At 38.2% G+C, this 16,373-nt stretch overlaps 1 protein-coding gene across 1 annotated transcript; it reads left to right on the forward strand.

Moving 5' to 3' along the window:
* The first annotated feature begins 524 nt into the window (after positions 1 to 524).
* On the forward strand, positions 525 to 15,669 carry LOC101175506 (hemicentin-1). Its single transcript, XM_023964128.1, has 19 exons — positions 525 to 593; positions 672 to 980; positions 2,127 to 2,408; positions 2,489 to 2,755; positions 6,162 to 6,269; positions 6,497 to 6,787; positions 10,528 to 10,788; positions 10,880 to 11,143; positions 11,223 to 11,495; positions 11,678 to 11,929; positions 12,020 to 12,295; positions 12,371 to 12,622; positions 12,724 to 12,996; positions 13,102 to 13,353; positions 13,455 to 13,730; positions 13,842 to 14,093; positions 14,209 to 14,496; positions 14,661 to 14,915; positions 15,130 to 15,669. The coding sequence occupies exons 1-19, from the start codon at positions 539 to 541 to the stop codon at positions 15,216 to 15,218; spliced, it is 4,575 nt and encodes a 1,524-aa protein (XP_023819896.1). The 5' UTR covers positions 525 to 538; the 3' UTR covers positions 15,219 to 15,669.
* Positions 15,670 to 16,373: the final 704 nt, after the last annotated feature.

Below are 16,373 nucleotides of genomic sequence, written 5' to 3' on the forward strand. Positions count from 1 at the left end.
AGTTACCTCTCTTTCAGAAACGGGTTTGACTTACTCTGCTTTCTCTGGTTTAACAAACCTCCCATTCTGAAACGGAAAACCCAGGGTTTTCCTGATTTCAGGGTTAACGCACTCAGAGTTTACACTTAACCTCCTTTCTGAAACAGGCCCCAGGTGCGCTCTGACGTGTTGCTGCTCTGAAATCTGGATCAGGTGGAAAAGAATGGAAAAACTGAGAGAATGGATACAAATGTTCAGAAAAGAGAAGCTAATCTTTAAATATTCAATCCCAAAAAAAATGTAAACAGATAAGCCACAAAAACAAGCTCCTGTGCTTGATTATCCCCCACATTCTTGAAGGTTATAAATTGTCATTAAACAGAGCTTGACCCTGCAAGGCAAATACAAGCGGTATCAGCTCTTGTGTGTTTATCAAGACTAAATACAGAGACGCCACAGACACCTGCAGATAAGCTGTTTGAGTGAGGGGCTGGACACACACTGGACAGGTATATTAGAGCTGAAAACATTAGGAGTTTGTTAGACCACCATACAAAAAATGGACAACAAGAGTGAAGCAACGCTGGGACTTTTTCTGCTGATCATGCTTCAGCGTACGGATCACCCAAATGCAGAGCCTGACGACTTTTTGGTATTTACTTAAAACTGAACATTCATGTTTTTTTTGTCAGGTTTTGTGGTGTCTGGTGGCGTGGAGGTCAGGCCTTCCATCAACCCCGCCATAGCCGGGAACGCCGTGACGCTGTCGCTGTTTCCGTCTGAGAACATAAAAAGTGGAAGCTGGTCGGTGGGACAGTCCCCCGTGGTCACCTGGCAGGGGACTCACCAGGCGGTCTTCCCCAGCCACACCGGCAGGGCGTTTGTGAACATCAGCACCGGAGCTCTCACTCTGACCTCTCTCACCGTGGCTGACTCGGGCTTCTATGAGGTGGTGGGAACGGACCCCCAGCTGAGGGCCAACACTTCCATCACGGTAGAGGGTGAGACGAAGTGTCACAGCACCATATCTTTAGATTTCCTATTCATTCGGATAAAAACTTTGTTTTTTTTGGTTTTCCAAAACATTTCACTGTAAAAGAATGATGTGAGTTGACATGTAAACTGTTTCTCTGACATATCACGCTAACTGAAGGAATAAGAATCGAAGTCCAGAGACGAAAGCGATTAAATGCTCACTGAAAAAGGGAGTTTTTGTTTTTGCTTTTCACTTTACTGTAACCAGTTCCTGCTGTTTTCGGAACACACTGTGTCCTCCAGGGTGTCATAGAAATTGATGTTACTGCTGCAGGCTGTTTAGACTGATAACTTCTAACCTTACTGTCTCACACAGCTCAGCATCTGATTCTGTCAGCTGATCATTTCAGTCAACATTTACCTTCATGACTCCTTCAAATTTAGATGTAGCATTTTCGTAGAATTTGTTCCTTTGGAACAAATTACAGGAAATCCACCCTCACACGAAAACCTCTCAAACACCACAAAGATTGTATAAAATAGGCAAGAACAATATTTATAGTGACCCATCATATCAGAATTATTGATAAATGAAATTAAGTAGTGTTAATTTTTTTTTCTCTTTAAAAATGATCTTTTCTGTGGATTTATAAAAGGAAAATGATAGAAACGAAAGCCAAAAGTAAAAAAAACAGACTGCCTGGAGAACTTTTTTGCTGTTTTCTTCAGAAAAACCCCCCAGAATTTGTAATCTGTTACTTTTAAGTGTGAAAAAAGTAGACAGAGATTTCAAACAATTAAAATGTGTTTAGATCGATTTTACAGATTTTAATAAATTTGAAAAATTATATGGAATACTCATAATATTTTAATAAAACAACTGCTTTCTTTAATTACCTATTTCTTTTAGAAAAATTGAAGACATAAAGATCTTGATCTCTCAACTGCTGATCTTCAGAGATGTACTATTTGCTTCTTTATTTAAATTTTGGTTAATTTTTAGATTAGTATGGATTTTTTATCTGATGGTCTAAAGCCTACTTTTTTATATAATGTTTGTGTTTTCTTTTCAGTTTTTTTCTTTCTCGGAAAAACATTCTAAACATCTCCTGTAATCAGAAACCTGTCAGGTGTGCCCTGATATTCTGTCTTCTCATCTCATTTCCCTGCAGAATCCATCTCGAACGTGACTCTGAAAGTGACTCAGACGGGCCTGGTGGAGTTTCGGAGTTCAGCCCTCATGACGTGCTCAGTCTCCTCTGGTTCCTCCCTGTCCTTTCTCTGGACGAACGGCAGCTCTGTGGTCACAGTCAGCGACAGAGTTCAGCTCTCAAATGGAAGCTCCACTCTCAGAGTTTTAAACTTGACCCGCTTTGACTCTGGACCTTACAGGTGTTCAGTGTCCAATCCTGTCAGTAACGGCACAAGCAATACAGAAAACGTTACCATCAGCTGTGAGTGAGGCCATTTTGAGCCAGCAAGTAATTCTTATTAAAACGGCCAAACTAATTGTATTTTATTATATATTTTTCAGATGGTCCGGACAACATGGCTCTCTCTGTGAATGGTCAGGAAACGACTTCCTTTGCCGCTGGATCTAATTTGAGCATGCTCTGCTCTGCAGAGTCCAATCCTGCAGCCCAGCTTCAGTGGGCTTTCAAAGGAGAGCTTGTGAACAGCACAGGAACATGGCTGAAGCTGATCAACGTCAGTGAGAACCAGACTGGTTCATATTCTTGCCTGGCTTTTAACAATAACACCAGCAAATACAACAACATCACCAGATACATAACAATATCAAGTATGTTTAACATTTCTGACATAGAAAAAACTGTGACCATTTGTCCATTTGTTCACAGCTTCACTTTCATGTTTTGTCTCCGTGCAGAATCAGCAGCTGAGCAGCAGGCGGTGAATGTGGTTCTAATTCCTCTGATGCTGCTCCTGTCAACCAAACTGTGGAACAACTTTTTCCTGTTTTCAACAAACACCTGAAATTCTCGAAATGAACGCGGCATTTTCTGTCTTTTTGTCAATATTCTGCTATTTAAAGGAAAACATTTAAATAATCATATTTGCAACTTAAAATCAAACAACTTGTGGTTCATGCATGACTTTTCAATTGAGTTGTACAAACGTTTAAAAAACCCACTGTTCTCCCATTTACAAAAAGTTTACTTCATTTTTTCACATAAAAGTCTGTATGTCCAGCTTTAATAGGATTCAACCTGAAAGGAGGAAACACACCCAGACTAAAATCCAACCTTTATAAAAGAATTGCTTTCATTTTGCCAGTGGTTTGTTGAGTCCATTATGCACTGAAGAAAGCCCGTGATCAACCAGGACCATTGTCAAACATCCTGTGTGGCTCAAATTGTGCATTGTAAACAATGCAAATACTGACCTGATAGCAACCTTTCAGTACGACACACGCCTTCATATTTGTCTATGTTGTGCCCTACAAAGCTCCTGAAAACCAAGAATACAGTATTATTCATTAAAAGCACTTGTCCTGAATTAGAAACTCATTTGAGCTGAAATTACTTTATGTTCGGTCAGTAAAAAGTTTTGATTTAAAAAAATAAAGTCCGTAAAAATCATGCAGATTATTGACAGTGAAAAACAGGGTGAGGGCTTTAAAAGCCATCTTTGTCAAATTCTTTTTTGCATAAAAATTTTGTCAAAACATTATTCCACATGTGATATTATAATTAACATGTCGTGACCCCTTTGTTTTTGTGTTTTGTCTGGCAACAGAATAATTGAGATTTAAAAAAATGATAAAAAAATGTATATTTTCTGATAAATTGGAAAAAAAATGGAGAATAAAGAGAAATATGTTTAAAACTAATAAATTTCAGTTTCTGGTGAAAAAACAATGCTGTTTTTACTTATCTTAAGAAATGTCCATTTCGTGAGCGATAATCAAATCTAATGTGTTTACATAAGGTTCAAGACTGGCGAAACTCTGATAAAATGATGCATATATTTGTGATGTTTGACTACAGTGGGGCAAAAAAGTATTTAGTCAGCCACCAACTGTGCTAGTTCTCCCACTTAGGAGAAGAGGCCTGTCATTTTCTTCATTGGTAAATCTCAACTTTGAGAGAAGAAATGAGAAATATAAATCCAGAAAATCACATTGTCTGATTCTTACAGAATTTATTTTACAAACTATGAAAAAAAAAGTATTTGATCAATAACAAAAGTTTAATTTAATACTCTGTTATCTTTGTTGGCAATGACAGCAGTCAAATATTTTCTGTATGTTTTCACAAAACTGTTGCTGGTATTTTGGCCCTTTCCTCCATGCAGATCTCCTCTAGAGCAGTGATGTTTTGGGACTGTCGCTGGAAAGCACGGACTTTCCACTCCATCCAAAGATTTTCTATGTGGTAGAGATCTGGAGACTGGCTAGGCCACTCCAGGACCAGGAAAAAAAGGAAAATACTTCCTATGAAACCACTCCTATGCAGGCAGTGTGTTTGCTGATGGAAGGAGGTTTTCACTCAAAATCTGACAATAGATGGCCTCGTTCATTCTTTCCTTTACACAAACCTGTCTTCCTAGTTCTTTTGCTGAAAAAACAGCCCCAAAGCATGATGTTTCCACCCGCATGCTTTACAGTAGGTATAGTGTTCTTTGGATGCAACTCAGCATTCTTTCTACTTCAAACACGATAAGTAGAGTTCTATTTTGGTTTCATCTGACCATAGGACATCCTCCCAATCCTCTTGTGGATCATCCAGATGCTCTCTAGTAAATTTTAGGCAGGTCTGCACATGTACTGGCTTCAGCAGGGGGACATGTCAGGCACTGCAGGATTTGAGTCCCTGGCGACGTAGTGTGTGTGACTGATGGTAGCTCCCTGTAGGTCATTGACTAAATCCCCCCATGTGGTTCTTTTGCTCACCGTTCTTGTGATGATTTTTTTACCCCACGGGGTGAGATCTTACTGGGAGCCCCAGATGGAGGGAGGTTATCAATGGTCTTGTATGTCTTCCATTTCCTAATAATCGCTCCCACAGTTGATTTCTTCACACCAAGCTGCTTACCTGTTGCAGATTCAGTCTTCTTAGCCTGGTTTTGGCCGTAGTAGAGTTTAGAGTGGGACTGTTTGAGATTGTAGACAGGTGTCTTTTATATAGATAAGCAGTTTAAACAGGTGACATTAGTAAAGGTAACGAGTGGAGGACAGAGGATCCTCTTACAGAAGAAAAAACAGGGCTGTGAGAGCAAAAAATCTTGCTTGTTTGAAGGTGACCAAATACTTATTTTTCGACCATGATTTTCAAAGAAATTCCTAAAAAACAGACAATGTGATTTTCTGGATTTTTTCTCTCCTTTTGTCTCTGATAGTTGATGTAAATGACAAAAACTATAAGCCTTTCTTATCTTTTAAGTGGGAGAACTTGCACAATTGGTGGCTGATTAAATACTGTTTGTCCTATTGTGCATATTTTAAAATCCAAAAGCAAATGAAACCCACGAAATGTTCCATCAAAGCATAAGAGCCTGACGCAGTTATAAATCCATGTGTCCTTGACTCCTTACCTGTCATAGAATGCATCCGAACTGAACAATACAGCATAGCAGATGCATGATACACATTCCTTATGACAGTAGGTATTCATGCAGCTACAGTGGAAATAGTAATCACTTTCATTTACGGAGAAAAAGAACATCACTCTGTGGGCCTGTGCTGATAGTAAACAGTAAAAGAGATCATCATGTTGATTTCAGATAAAAGGAAAATGTGGGCTGTGTTGCATGACTCTTTGAACTTCAATTCTGTCTGTTCATTCTGAATCACTATTTTTTAAGATGAAAGCTGGCCAATAAGAAAACTTTTGTTGCCTTACATAGACTATTTCAAACAATACATTAACTGAATTGGCTCGTACTTTTGTAGCTAAGTTTGCAAATATCATTTCTATTTTTGTGCTAAATCCTAACAAAAGATGGAACAAATGCAGAGAGCAAATTTCACACTCCTAGACTCATAACAGCTAACGGGACTTTCAAAGGTGTCCTGATATCCCCTGATTGTTAAAAGAATATGACAATCAGGCCATTTACTGTTAAGGTTTGTAGTGAATGGACACTCCCACAGCAGGTGACAGCATAACCTCAAAAGACCAGGGCAAAACAAGGTGTGGCCAGCACTGACATGAGGCAGCAGCATCAAGAGGACAGGTACCAGTAAAAATTAGTCACTTGGTCAAGAGAGAAGTTCTCAGCTGAACAGAAGATGGAGAGAAGATTGAGCCCTGCAGTGACGCTGGTCCTAATCCTGACCATAATATCCGTAGCAGGTAATTGTTTTCCTCTCAAAATCAGAATTGAATAGTCCAGACCTAATCCCACAAATTATATTTGTGCTGTAGTAGGAAAACGTTTTGTTTATGAATTTTTCTGTTTGAACAGTGCATGTGCGACTGTTATAAATAGTAGTAGCTCTTTTTTACGCTATGTCATGCTTTGTTTAAGTATTGCTTGTAAGAATTTAAACTCCACTGATTGTATCTTTCTTTGTTTCTAGATCGCGCGTTCAGCCAAAGCACTCTTGTCTCAGAAAAAGTTTTACCAGTGGGCAGCAATGTAACACTCAGTGGGGCCAATGTGTCACTAGGAACATGGATCTATAACAGCAGTTTGATTGCCGTGATTTTTTCAAATCAAATTAGTGTAAGCAGCTCTTGGAAGTGGAGAACATCAATAAATCCAACTAACAATGATTTGACCATTAGAGGCCTGAATGTGAACGATTCTGGAGAATACAAATTAGAAGACCTGGAACATACAGCTGTTCTTTTAAAACTCTCAGTCCAAGGTAAGGATTGCACACAGTATCTATCTATCTATCTATCTATCTATCTATCTATCTATCTATCTATCTATCTATCTATCTATCTATCTATCTATCTATCTATCTATCTATCTATCTATCTATCTATCTATCTATCTATCTATCTATCTATCTATCTATCTATCTATCTATCTATCTATCTCTCTCTCTCTCTCTCTCTCTCTCTCTCTCTCTCTCTCTCTCTCTCTCTCTCTCTCTCTCTCTCTCTCTCTCTCTCTCTCTCTCTCTCTCTCTCTCTATCTATCTATCTATCTCTCTCTCTCTCTCTCTCTCTCTCTCTCTCTCTCTCTCTCTCTCTCTCTATCTATCTATCTATCTATCTATCTATCTATCTATCTATCTCTCTATCTCTCTCTCTATCTATCTATCTATCTATCTATCTATCTATCTATCTATCTATCTATCTATCTATCTATCTATCTATCTATCTATCTATCTATCTATCTATCTATCTATCTATCTTTTCTTGTTGACGTCAGAATACAAAAGCGCTCTAACGGGGACACTAACAGGGGAGTTTCCAGTAAAGGTTCCTCCATTTCATCACATATATTACACAGCTTCATTCTTGCATTGCTAAAATTCTAAACAAGACAAAAAAAACTTGATTTCCAGAAGGTTCAAGAAATCAACTTTGTAAAAGTTTGACATCTGTGATACAAACCTTTGATTAACTGTGGACTAAAATGGAAATGTAAGCGTGTGTTGAAAGCATTTTTTTAATACTCTGATTTGACAAGAATCCAAGTAAACATTTTTAGAAATTTCTATTTAATTTGCTTCTATAAAGGTTGTAAACTGTCACATTTAATTCAATTTCAATTCAATTCAATTTTATTTGTATAGCCCAAATTCACAACAACAGTCGTCTCAATGGACTTCAAGAGGACAGCCTCAGACTGTCAGAATTGTGACGGTCTGAGATGAAGAAGATGAAGTGTTTTAGATTAAGTGTTTAGGACAGTCTTTAATAAAATACTATCCTAAAAAGTGATTTTGCATTTCAGTTTTATTTAAACTCTGAATACAAAATAAATAAATAAATAAGTTATGGCAATACGACACATAAATCTAATCCTGGTATTTTGTTTGAACAAAAAGACACAAACAGCATCATGCAAATGAGTTGTAGAAAACAATCAAGCAAAAGGAAAAAAAACTTGAAACAATAGTTCCAACTCTGATCCAACAATTGTTTTTATGGGATGATAACATAGGCTTGGGTATGAAAAAGCCTGTTTGTGTAATTGTACATTAGATGCAAGTTTAATCTAAAATGGGATTCAACATTGTCAACTGTTAGCACAAAGAAGTATTTGAAGATTATTTTCTGGAGATTATGTACTTACAACGGGGCACAAATAAATGCTTTTATGTGCCACTTCTAAATCCAGGTAGATACAGAGGGTTGGGTCAGGAAGGGCATCCAACATCAAACCCAAAGTCAAACCAGTCATGTGAGTCATGAACAGAATCTTTAAACCAGATTAGGTTTTATAATATTCACCACCAGTGCTGTTGACCTAAAGGGAGCTGTTTGAAGTTGGACATTTATTGTTGGAAGAAGGAGAGGAGGAAGGTGTGTTGATGAGCAGAGAGAGAAAAGGAAAGCAAAGAATGTACCGTAGTTTTTTTTTTTTTTTAATGTAGTAACGTAGACAGGCAATATAGAGAGTTGACCAATGGTGGGATGAAGAAAGGTGGATGTTTTCTTTTTGTTCAAGAAAAGTCAAGTGAACAAAGCTTATAAATTAGGAGCAAGTGAGGATGGAAAGAGGAATGGAGGAGTGATCCAGAAGAAAAAGTTAGCTAAGAATGTTCTGGAGCTGAGGAGATTGTCAGATGCAGTAATGAAGCTGAAGCTGATAGTTTAAAGTGGGATGGTGAATGTTGTCAGTGACTATGCCTCTATGGTAAGATGTGAGCTGTAGAAGAAGAAAAAGATCTTAAGGGACATGAATGGGGTGATCCAGTGGATCTGTAGCCGGGAGAGAGTGGTTATTGGTGTAGACGTTAATGGACATGTGGGAGAGAGAAACAGAGGTGACATAAAAGTGATGTGTAAGTTTAGTGTTTTTAGGAAAGAAATGCACAAGAACAGACCGTGGGAGACTTTAATAAAGGTATGAACATGAAAATGGTAAAAAAAGGATGCAGATGTCAGATTAGGAATATTTGCTCCTAAGGAAGTAGCTGATAAGCAAGAAACAAATGTAAACCTAGTGTTATAAAAATGTCAGATCAACTTTCAGGAAGTCAATTTAATAAAATAATATGTATATTTACATTAATTAATTACATTAATTAAATATTTACATTAATGTAAAATATTTTCATCCTGGCTAGAAAACACAAAGTCTCACAAGTATTGTCCTCCTAAAAGAGACAAAAAAGATATTTAAAAAAAATATACAGATGGTAAACTTTTTTCTTTATACACTATAATGCAATAAAATATTATACCCCAACATAATAGTTTAATTAAAAAAATATATTAAACCAAGTGTTACTAACATTCAAAGGACTATCACAGCAAATTTGAGTTCTGTACAGGAGAATTTGTAAAGAGTTTACTTTCAGTCAAGAACAGCAATATACTTTTCATATTGGTTTATTGTTCTGTCGCATTTACAGCATCACCATCTTTACTCTTATAACAGGGAGTGCCATGTTGTTTAAGGAGCCCACCGTCTTTCCCTTTGCCAAAGAGCTAGACAAATTTGTTTTTTTTCTCTGATTTATATGCAAAGTCATGCATAGCGCAGCCCCGGTTTGAGAAGCACAAAACAGAAAGTTAGCATACTGCATCCTGGTCTTAACTTTAATGTTTTTAAAAAGTACACGGGAAGACCCGTTTGTATTTTTGTCCTGAAATGGCTGATTCAGTTTAATTTATCAGCTGGAAACTGCTGAAACCGCTACCTGAAAGCTGCAAGCACAATGGAAAGAATTGTCTCTGTTGCATAGGGACTTAACAAGACACTAAAAATATTAGGTAAAACCTCTTGACATGGTTTCAATGTTATTCATATTTCTATTTTTGCAATGATATAAAGCAACAAAGTATTTCTTTTTAAAGGCTATTTAAGTCAAAAGTCTCCTTAAATTTTGATTTTGGAGCATCTTAGAGACATCTGTTTGCCTAAATTAGCTTTCTTGAACTGTAACATGCTTTGGAATTCATTATGATTGTCTAGTTTTAAGAAAAGATATCATCAAACCATTTTCATCCTTAAATTTTACTCCTTATACTTAAGTTATCTTAATATTTCTATATCATTTTTAAACTATTATTAAAAGAGGGATGGCAAAAGTAGGGAAGATGCATCACACAAAATGTAACACCTAGATTTAGCCACTAGAGGGCAGAAAACTTGAAAAAAATCTCACCGTGGAGGCATTCAGGTGAAGCAAAAAAGAAACACTGATGAACACTGGTGAATATGGGAAAAAAAGGGGAAACTTTACTTTATAATAGAAGACAAATCCAAGTTAGTGTCTGAAAGAAAGTGAAACTTAAAGAAATATTTGAACGTGAAAAGAAAACATCGAATACAGAATTATATTGCAAACTGAGTAAAAGTAAAGAGAAAATGGAATTTAAAAGCCAATGAAACATTAAAAAATGACAAAACAGTTTGCAGATTTTTATTTTTTGCATTAAGCAGGATCCAACCAATGGCTTGATATTTATCTTTTTGCAGTTCCTATTTCTGATGCAAGCCTGCAAGCAAGCCAAATCAATCTGATAGAATTCAACGACACAGTGGTCTTTAAGTGCTTTGTGTCTGCTGGCTCCTTTGTGTCCTACCAACTGTTGAATGGAAAATCTACATATGCACCCATGGTAAATGGCAGCCTCACCATGCCAAACGTGACCCGTGACAATCAAGGCCCGTTCAGCTGCGTTGCATCAAATGGACTTGGGAACATGAGTAGCTCATCAGTGCTACTGAACATCAGCTGTAAGTTGGAATCAAAATGTTTTACATCCATTTGTTTAAAAAAAAAAAAACATTTCTCAAAGCATCCACTGTTTTGTGTTTGGTGTTTCAGATGGTCCAGACAAGCCAATGTTAAAAGTGATGCCCGAGAAGAGCGTGTACATGTCGGGATCTGAAATCACACTGTCATGCTCAGCAGACTCCAGTCCTTCAGCAACAGTGCAGTGGATGTTTAATGGGACGAATCTCAACAAAAACAGCCAACAGCTTAAATTAGAGAATGTTTCATCGAACAACTCTGGAGTTTATGAATGCATCGTCCACAACTCAGTCACTTTAAGGCACAACAGTGGAAGTGTGGGGGTTAACATCATGGGTACGTTTTCCCCCTAATTTAGTTCATGTTTGCTACTATATGTTTACATTTAAAACTTACATGTAATTTTCTTTTGCAGATCCCATTACTTCTGTTGTGGTGAAAAACACTGGGGGCCCTGCAATTCTTCATAAATCCCTTACACTTCTATGTCAAGTGACTGGGCCGGTTCAAAACATTCAGTGGTGGAAAGATGACCAGCTTATTTCTCCTAACAGCACGGCAGCATCTGCTGATAACCGGACACTGACTTTTAATGCAGTCCAGCGTTCAGATGATGGAAAATATGTGTGCAAGGCTTTTAACGCTGTGAGCAACATGTCCAGCAGCCTCTTCCAGGTCACAGTTCACTGTAAGAACCTCATATTCTCTGGTTATAATGTACTAAACATATGTTATTTTAAAGATAAATCAACAACACTAAGTTGGGTAATCATAGAATATGTATTTCTATATTTAATGTAATCTTATTGGAAGAAAGCTACTGAGAGTAAATATTGAATTTCACTAAACGTGTTTTATCTTTATGCTCAGATGGACCAGAAAGGGTGAATATTTCAGGACCTAACCTGAAGAAAACAGGAGACAATGTGACACTCAGCTGCCAGGCGGAATCAACCCCCCCCAGCCTGTTCATGTGGTACTTCAAGGATGCTGTTGTGTCCAACATGTCCACATTTAATTCACCTCCACTTACCAAAGAACTGAGCGGGCAGTACACCTGCGTGGCCTTCAACAACATCACTAACTGGAAAAGCAACGTCAGCATAAACCTTTCAGTTATTGGTGAGACATGGAAGATAATTCTTCATGCAGAAAAAAAATCTATTTGACTCAAACCAGTCTTTAACTTTGTGCACTTTGCTGTATTTTCAGATCCAATTGTGAATGTGACTATAACAACAAACAAAATTCCCGTCATTGAAAACGAACTGCATGAGTTAACCTGTGAGGTCACTGGAGATGTTGATGAGATTCACTGGATGGCGAAGTGGGCAGAACTGAAAGAGGACAACACAACAGTTTTCCACATGAACAACAAGACGGTCACATTTATTCCTGTAGATATTGACGATGCAGGAACCTACCACTGCACAGCTGTAAATGTCTTTGGAAACATGACCAGTCGTGCCTACAACCTTGTTGTCAACTGTAAGTGTCATGCGAAGCATTTTGATAACAAATATAGTCAAACGATCTTTTTTTTCAAGTGACTTTTTTTCAAAGATGGACCAAGGATGACAACTGTTCATGGACCAACTGCAGCAAAGGCAGGAGCTAGTGTCAATCTGAGCTGCACGGCAGATTCCAACCCTGAGAGCTCCTTCAGATGGTATTTCAATGATGCTGTGGTCTCCAACATGTCTCAGTTTACCACACCTCCACTTTCCAAAGAACTGAGTGGCCAGTACACCTGTATGGTCTTCAACAGTGTCACCAACAAAACCAGCAACGCCTCCTTAATGCTTTCCGTTATTGGTGAGACATTTCTACAGTAAAAAATTAGAAGTTACCAGGTGAGATAAATGGAGGTCGGTAAAAGGAGTAACCTGCTGGGTGGTGTCTGTTGTGCTTTTCAGAGCCAATTGCAAATGTTCAAGTACAGCCAATGAACTCTGCAGTGGAAGGTCGGTCCTATAATTTAACATGCGGCGCAACAGGACCAGTTGATGGCGTTTACTGGATGAAGGATTCGAAACCACTGCAGGCGGGCAGCAGAATCATTTTCCTAATGAACAACAAGACACTCTCGTTTATGCCAGCGGATCGTTCTGACATGGGAAACTACCAGTGCGTGGCGAGTAACGCTGTTGAAAACATGACTAGTAATCCCTACATCCTCACTGTCAACTGTGAGTTCACTCTTGATATACGCTGTGATGTCTCACAACTTTTTTAGAGCACTTCTGGTTTTTTGTGTGTTAAATGAAGGTAATCTTTTCTTCACAATTGCTCAGATGGACCAGATATGGTAAATGTCACTGGACCAAGTGTAGCAAAGACAGGACAAAGTGTCAGTCTCTACTGCTCTGCAGCATCAGCCCCCATGAGCCACTTCACATGGCATGTTGGTGGTTCTGTGGTTGCCAACACTTCTGAGTATGTTACTCCTCCTCTAACCCCAAGCATGAGTGGGACATATGTCTGCACAGCATTCAACAACGTCACAAACCAAAACAGGACGGGTTACCTGAACCTTTCTGTTGTTGGTAAGACTCGGATGAACCTCTCTTACCTTATCTATCTCCTTTTTCCTTTAATGTATGGTATTGAGAGTTTTAACTGATCATTGATTTTGTTTCCCTTTTAGACCCCATAAAAAAAGTACAGGTTGAGCCAGAAATGAATTCCTGCATGGAGGGTTATTCGTACACTCTAACATGCAATGTAACTGGATCTGTTGATAACATTTACTGGATGAAGGACTGGATGCCACTGCAGGCAGACAACCGAAAAGTTTTCATGATGGACAACAAGACAGTCAAGTTTGTGTCTGTGGAACGTTCTGATGCTGGAAACTACAGCTGCATGGCTGTTAACAGTTTTGGAAACATGACTAGCTCTCTTTACAAACTTGTTGTCAACTGTAAGTAAAATATTTCAACAATCTTAGAGATGCATTTACTTTTTGTAATCTTTTTTTGTAGCCTGCTTTTTGGGATCAGTATTCATAGATGCTGAATTCTGTCAATTGCAGATGGACCCGACACACCCGTCATCCAAGGGTCAGAGTTTGGGGAAGTGGGAAGTAACGCCGTCTTCAATTGCTCTGCTTCATCAACTCCTCCAAGTCAATTTAGTTGGTGGTTCAATGACTCTCAAGTAGCTGTTACATCAATGTTTACTGCTGGTCCTTTGACGTTTAACATGAGCGGTAACTACACCTGTATGGCTCACAATACCGCCACAGGAAAAAACAACACCAACTCAATTATGCTCACAGTTATAGGTATATATGACAAACCTCAAATCACATGTAACAATTATGCATGTCTACTGCTCAAGAGATTCAAAATGGGATGAAGTTCAGCCTGAATTTGCTGTTTTTTTGTGCGTGTTCGCAGAGGCAATAACGTCTATCATGATACGAAACTATACAACTCCAATTAACGAGAAAAACTTCTCACTCACATGTGAGGTTGTTGGACCCTATGACGCCATCTACTGGATGAAGAACGGCGAGTACCTAAACGTGAGCGACTCCTGTGTGAGCCAGCAGGCAATGCACTGCACTGAGAAGAACATGCTTCACTTCACTCCAATAACCCTGAAGGATGATGGGAAATACCAGTGTGTTGCTTCCAACAGGGGAGCAGTTCATATGAGTCCAGAGTACACGCCCCTGATAAACTGTGAGTCTTACAGGAAGCTAATAAGTTTTAAATTTATTAAGAATAATTAAATGTTTAACCATTACTTTGGATTTGATTCAGTTAAATATTTAGAAAAATTATTGTCCCATGAAAATCCTTTTGAAATCCTTCTGATAAGCCTTATTGTTAATCACTGTCTGCAGATGGTCCCATGAGTGTAACTATTTCCGGACCGGATGCGGGTTCAGAGGGCACCTCTGTGTCCCTGAGGTGCTCCGCTGATTCTCAGCCACAGTGTGACTTCCAGTGGTACTTCTCCAATCAGATAACGTTTGTGAAGACGGGACCTGAAATTACTTTCAATGTAACACAGATGACCAAGGGGATCTACATGTGCAAGGCAACAAACCCTGTGACAAGCATCTCAATGTTCCAAACCAAAGCTTTCGCTCTTGGAGGTAAGTCTAATGTCTCGTCCTGCTTATTTTTGTGTGGTCATGTTAGTATCTTCTGCACACATTTCTTATAATTTAACTTATTTTTGGCAACTACAACTAAAGTCTCTGCTGATGATGAAACTTATTACCAAGGGGTCTTATGTAAAAGTTGTAGTCATCAAGTTAAGGTTTTTAATCCCTAACTATTCTCTTTTTACTCTCATTGTGTCACCAGGCCAGGCCAGTGTTATGCATTTTGCCGCCCATGGAAGCCTGATGTCAATGAGTCTGCTTGTGTTCACTGCACACATGCTTTTCCACTGAGGTCCCTGCCAGCCTAGAGGGCCTCCTGCTCACTCTGCAGTCTTTAACATTGCACTTTTACCACACAAATCCAAATATAACAGCGGTGTGGAAAACTATTTTCTGAAAATTTTATCCAATGTATTTTCATTGTATGGATCTATTGCTTTGGTTGTACTAAAAGCTATAGTCAAGTTTGATTAATGTAATAATGCATTCAGTCTTAAATATCTTATGTGTGGTACAAATTCTGATTTTTTTTTTACTCTATATATTTGCACTTTGTCTTTAATATCATTATAATAGGTACTCCACTACATATAAACATATATAAAAGTCATAAATTCACAAATGTTTTCATATTTTGATTCTCTGGAATTACTCACTAATCAATAAAGACTCTTCCTCTTTCTCAGTGCTCCCTTCAGGGGTCACCACAGCAAATGTAACCAATAAAGAATGATCACAAAAATTGTTTTGTATGAAGTTTATTAAGAAACGGTCATGAAAACACCTCCACCAGTTCAGACAGATTCAGTCACAGGAAGTATTTGTTTATAAAAAAGTTGCAAGCCTTTGCCAGCAGCGCCTAAAAGTTGCAAACTGAGAAATGTATTGCTATAAAAATATGCATATGTAGATATGTTTGTTACACCAGGCGGTATTCTTTTAGCTATATGGGAATGGGCTGAGGAAGCACCGTGTTCTGTTTCAAAATCCTGGCACACTTCTTCTTATTGTGTTTGTCCATACGGCAACGTTGAAGCCCTTTTTAGTTGTTTTCAAATACATGAAAAAATTAAGGGAGGAAAAGAAACACAAAGAAATTACATTTTTATTTAAAATGTTTTTATCTGATTATAAAGACTATAAATGATTTCATTTGTTTTGTTATTTTGAACCATAACTTACGTTTCCCCTTCGTTCCTGAACCGTTGTCAACAGTCAACTGTTTGCACAGACAACGTGGTTTGACCATCTCGTTTCTTGATCCTTGGTGATAAAACAAAAAAAAACAACACAAAAAGAACAAACAGAAGACGGTCTCAAAAGAGCACTTTTACCTCACATGGTAAGAAAAGCAGTTTAGTCTTGCTTTCACCTTTACAGTTGCAGTGTCGTCTCAGGTGCCTCCGAACTGTGACTGGGCTTGAAGTAGTCAGCACATTGTCATCG

This window comes from Oryzias latipes, chromosome 16, assembly GCF_002234675.1.
Source record: "Oryzias latipes chromosome 16, ASM223467v1".
Classification (NCBI taxonomy): Eukaryota; Metazoa; Chordata; class Actinopteri; order Beloniformes; family Adrianichthyidae; genus Oryzias; species Oryzias latipes.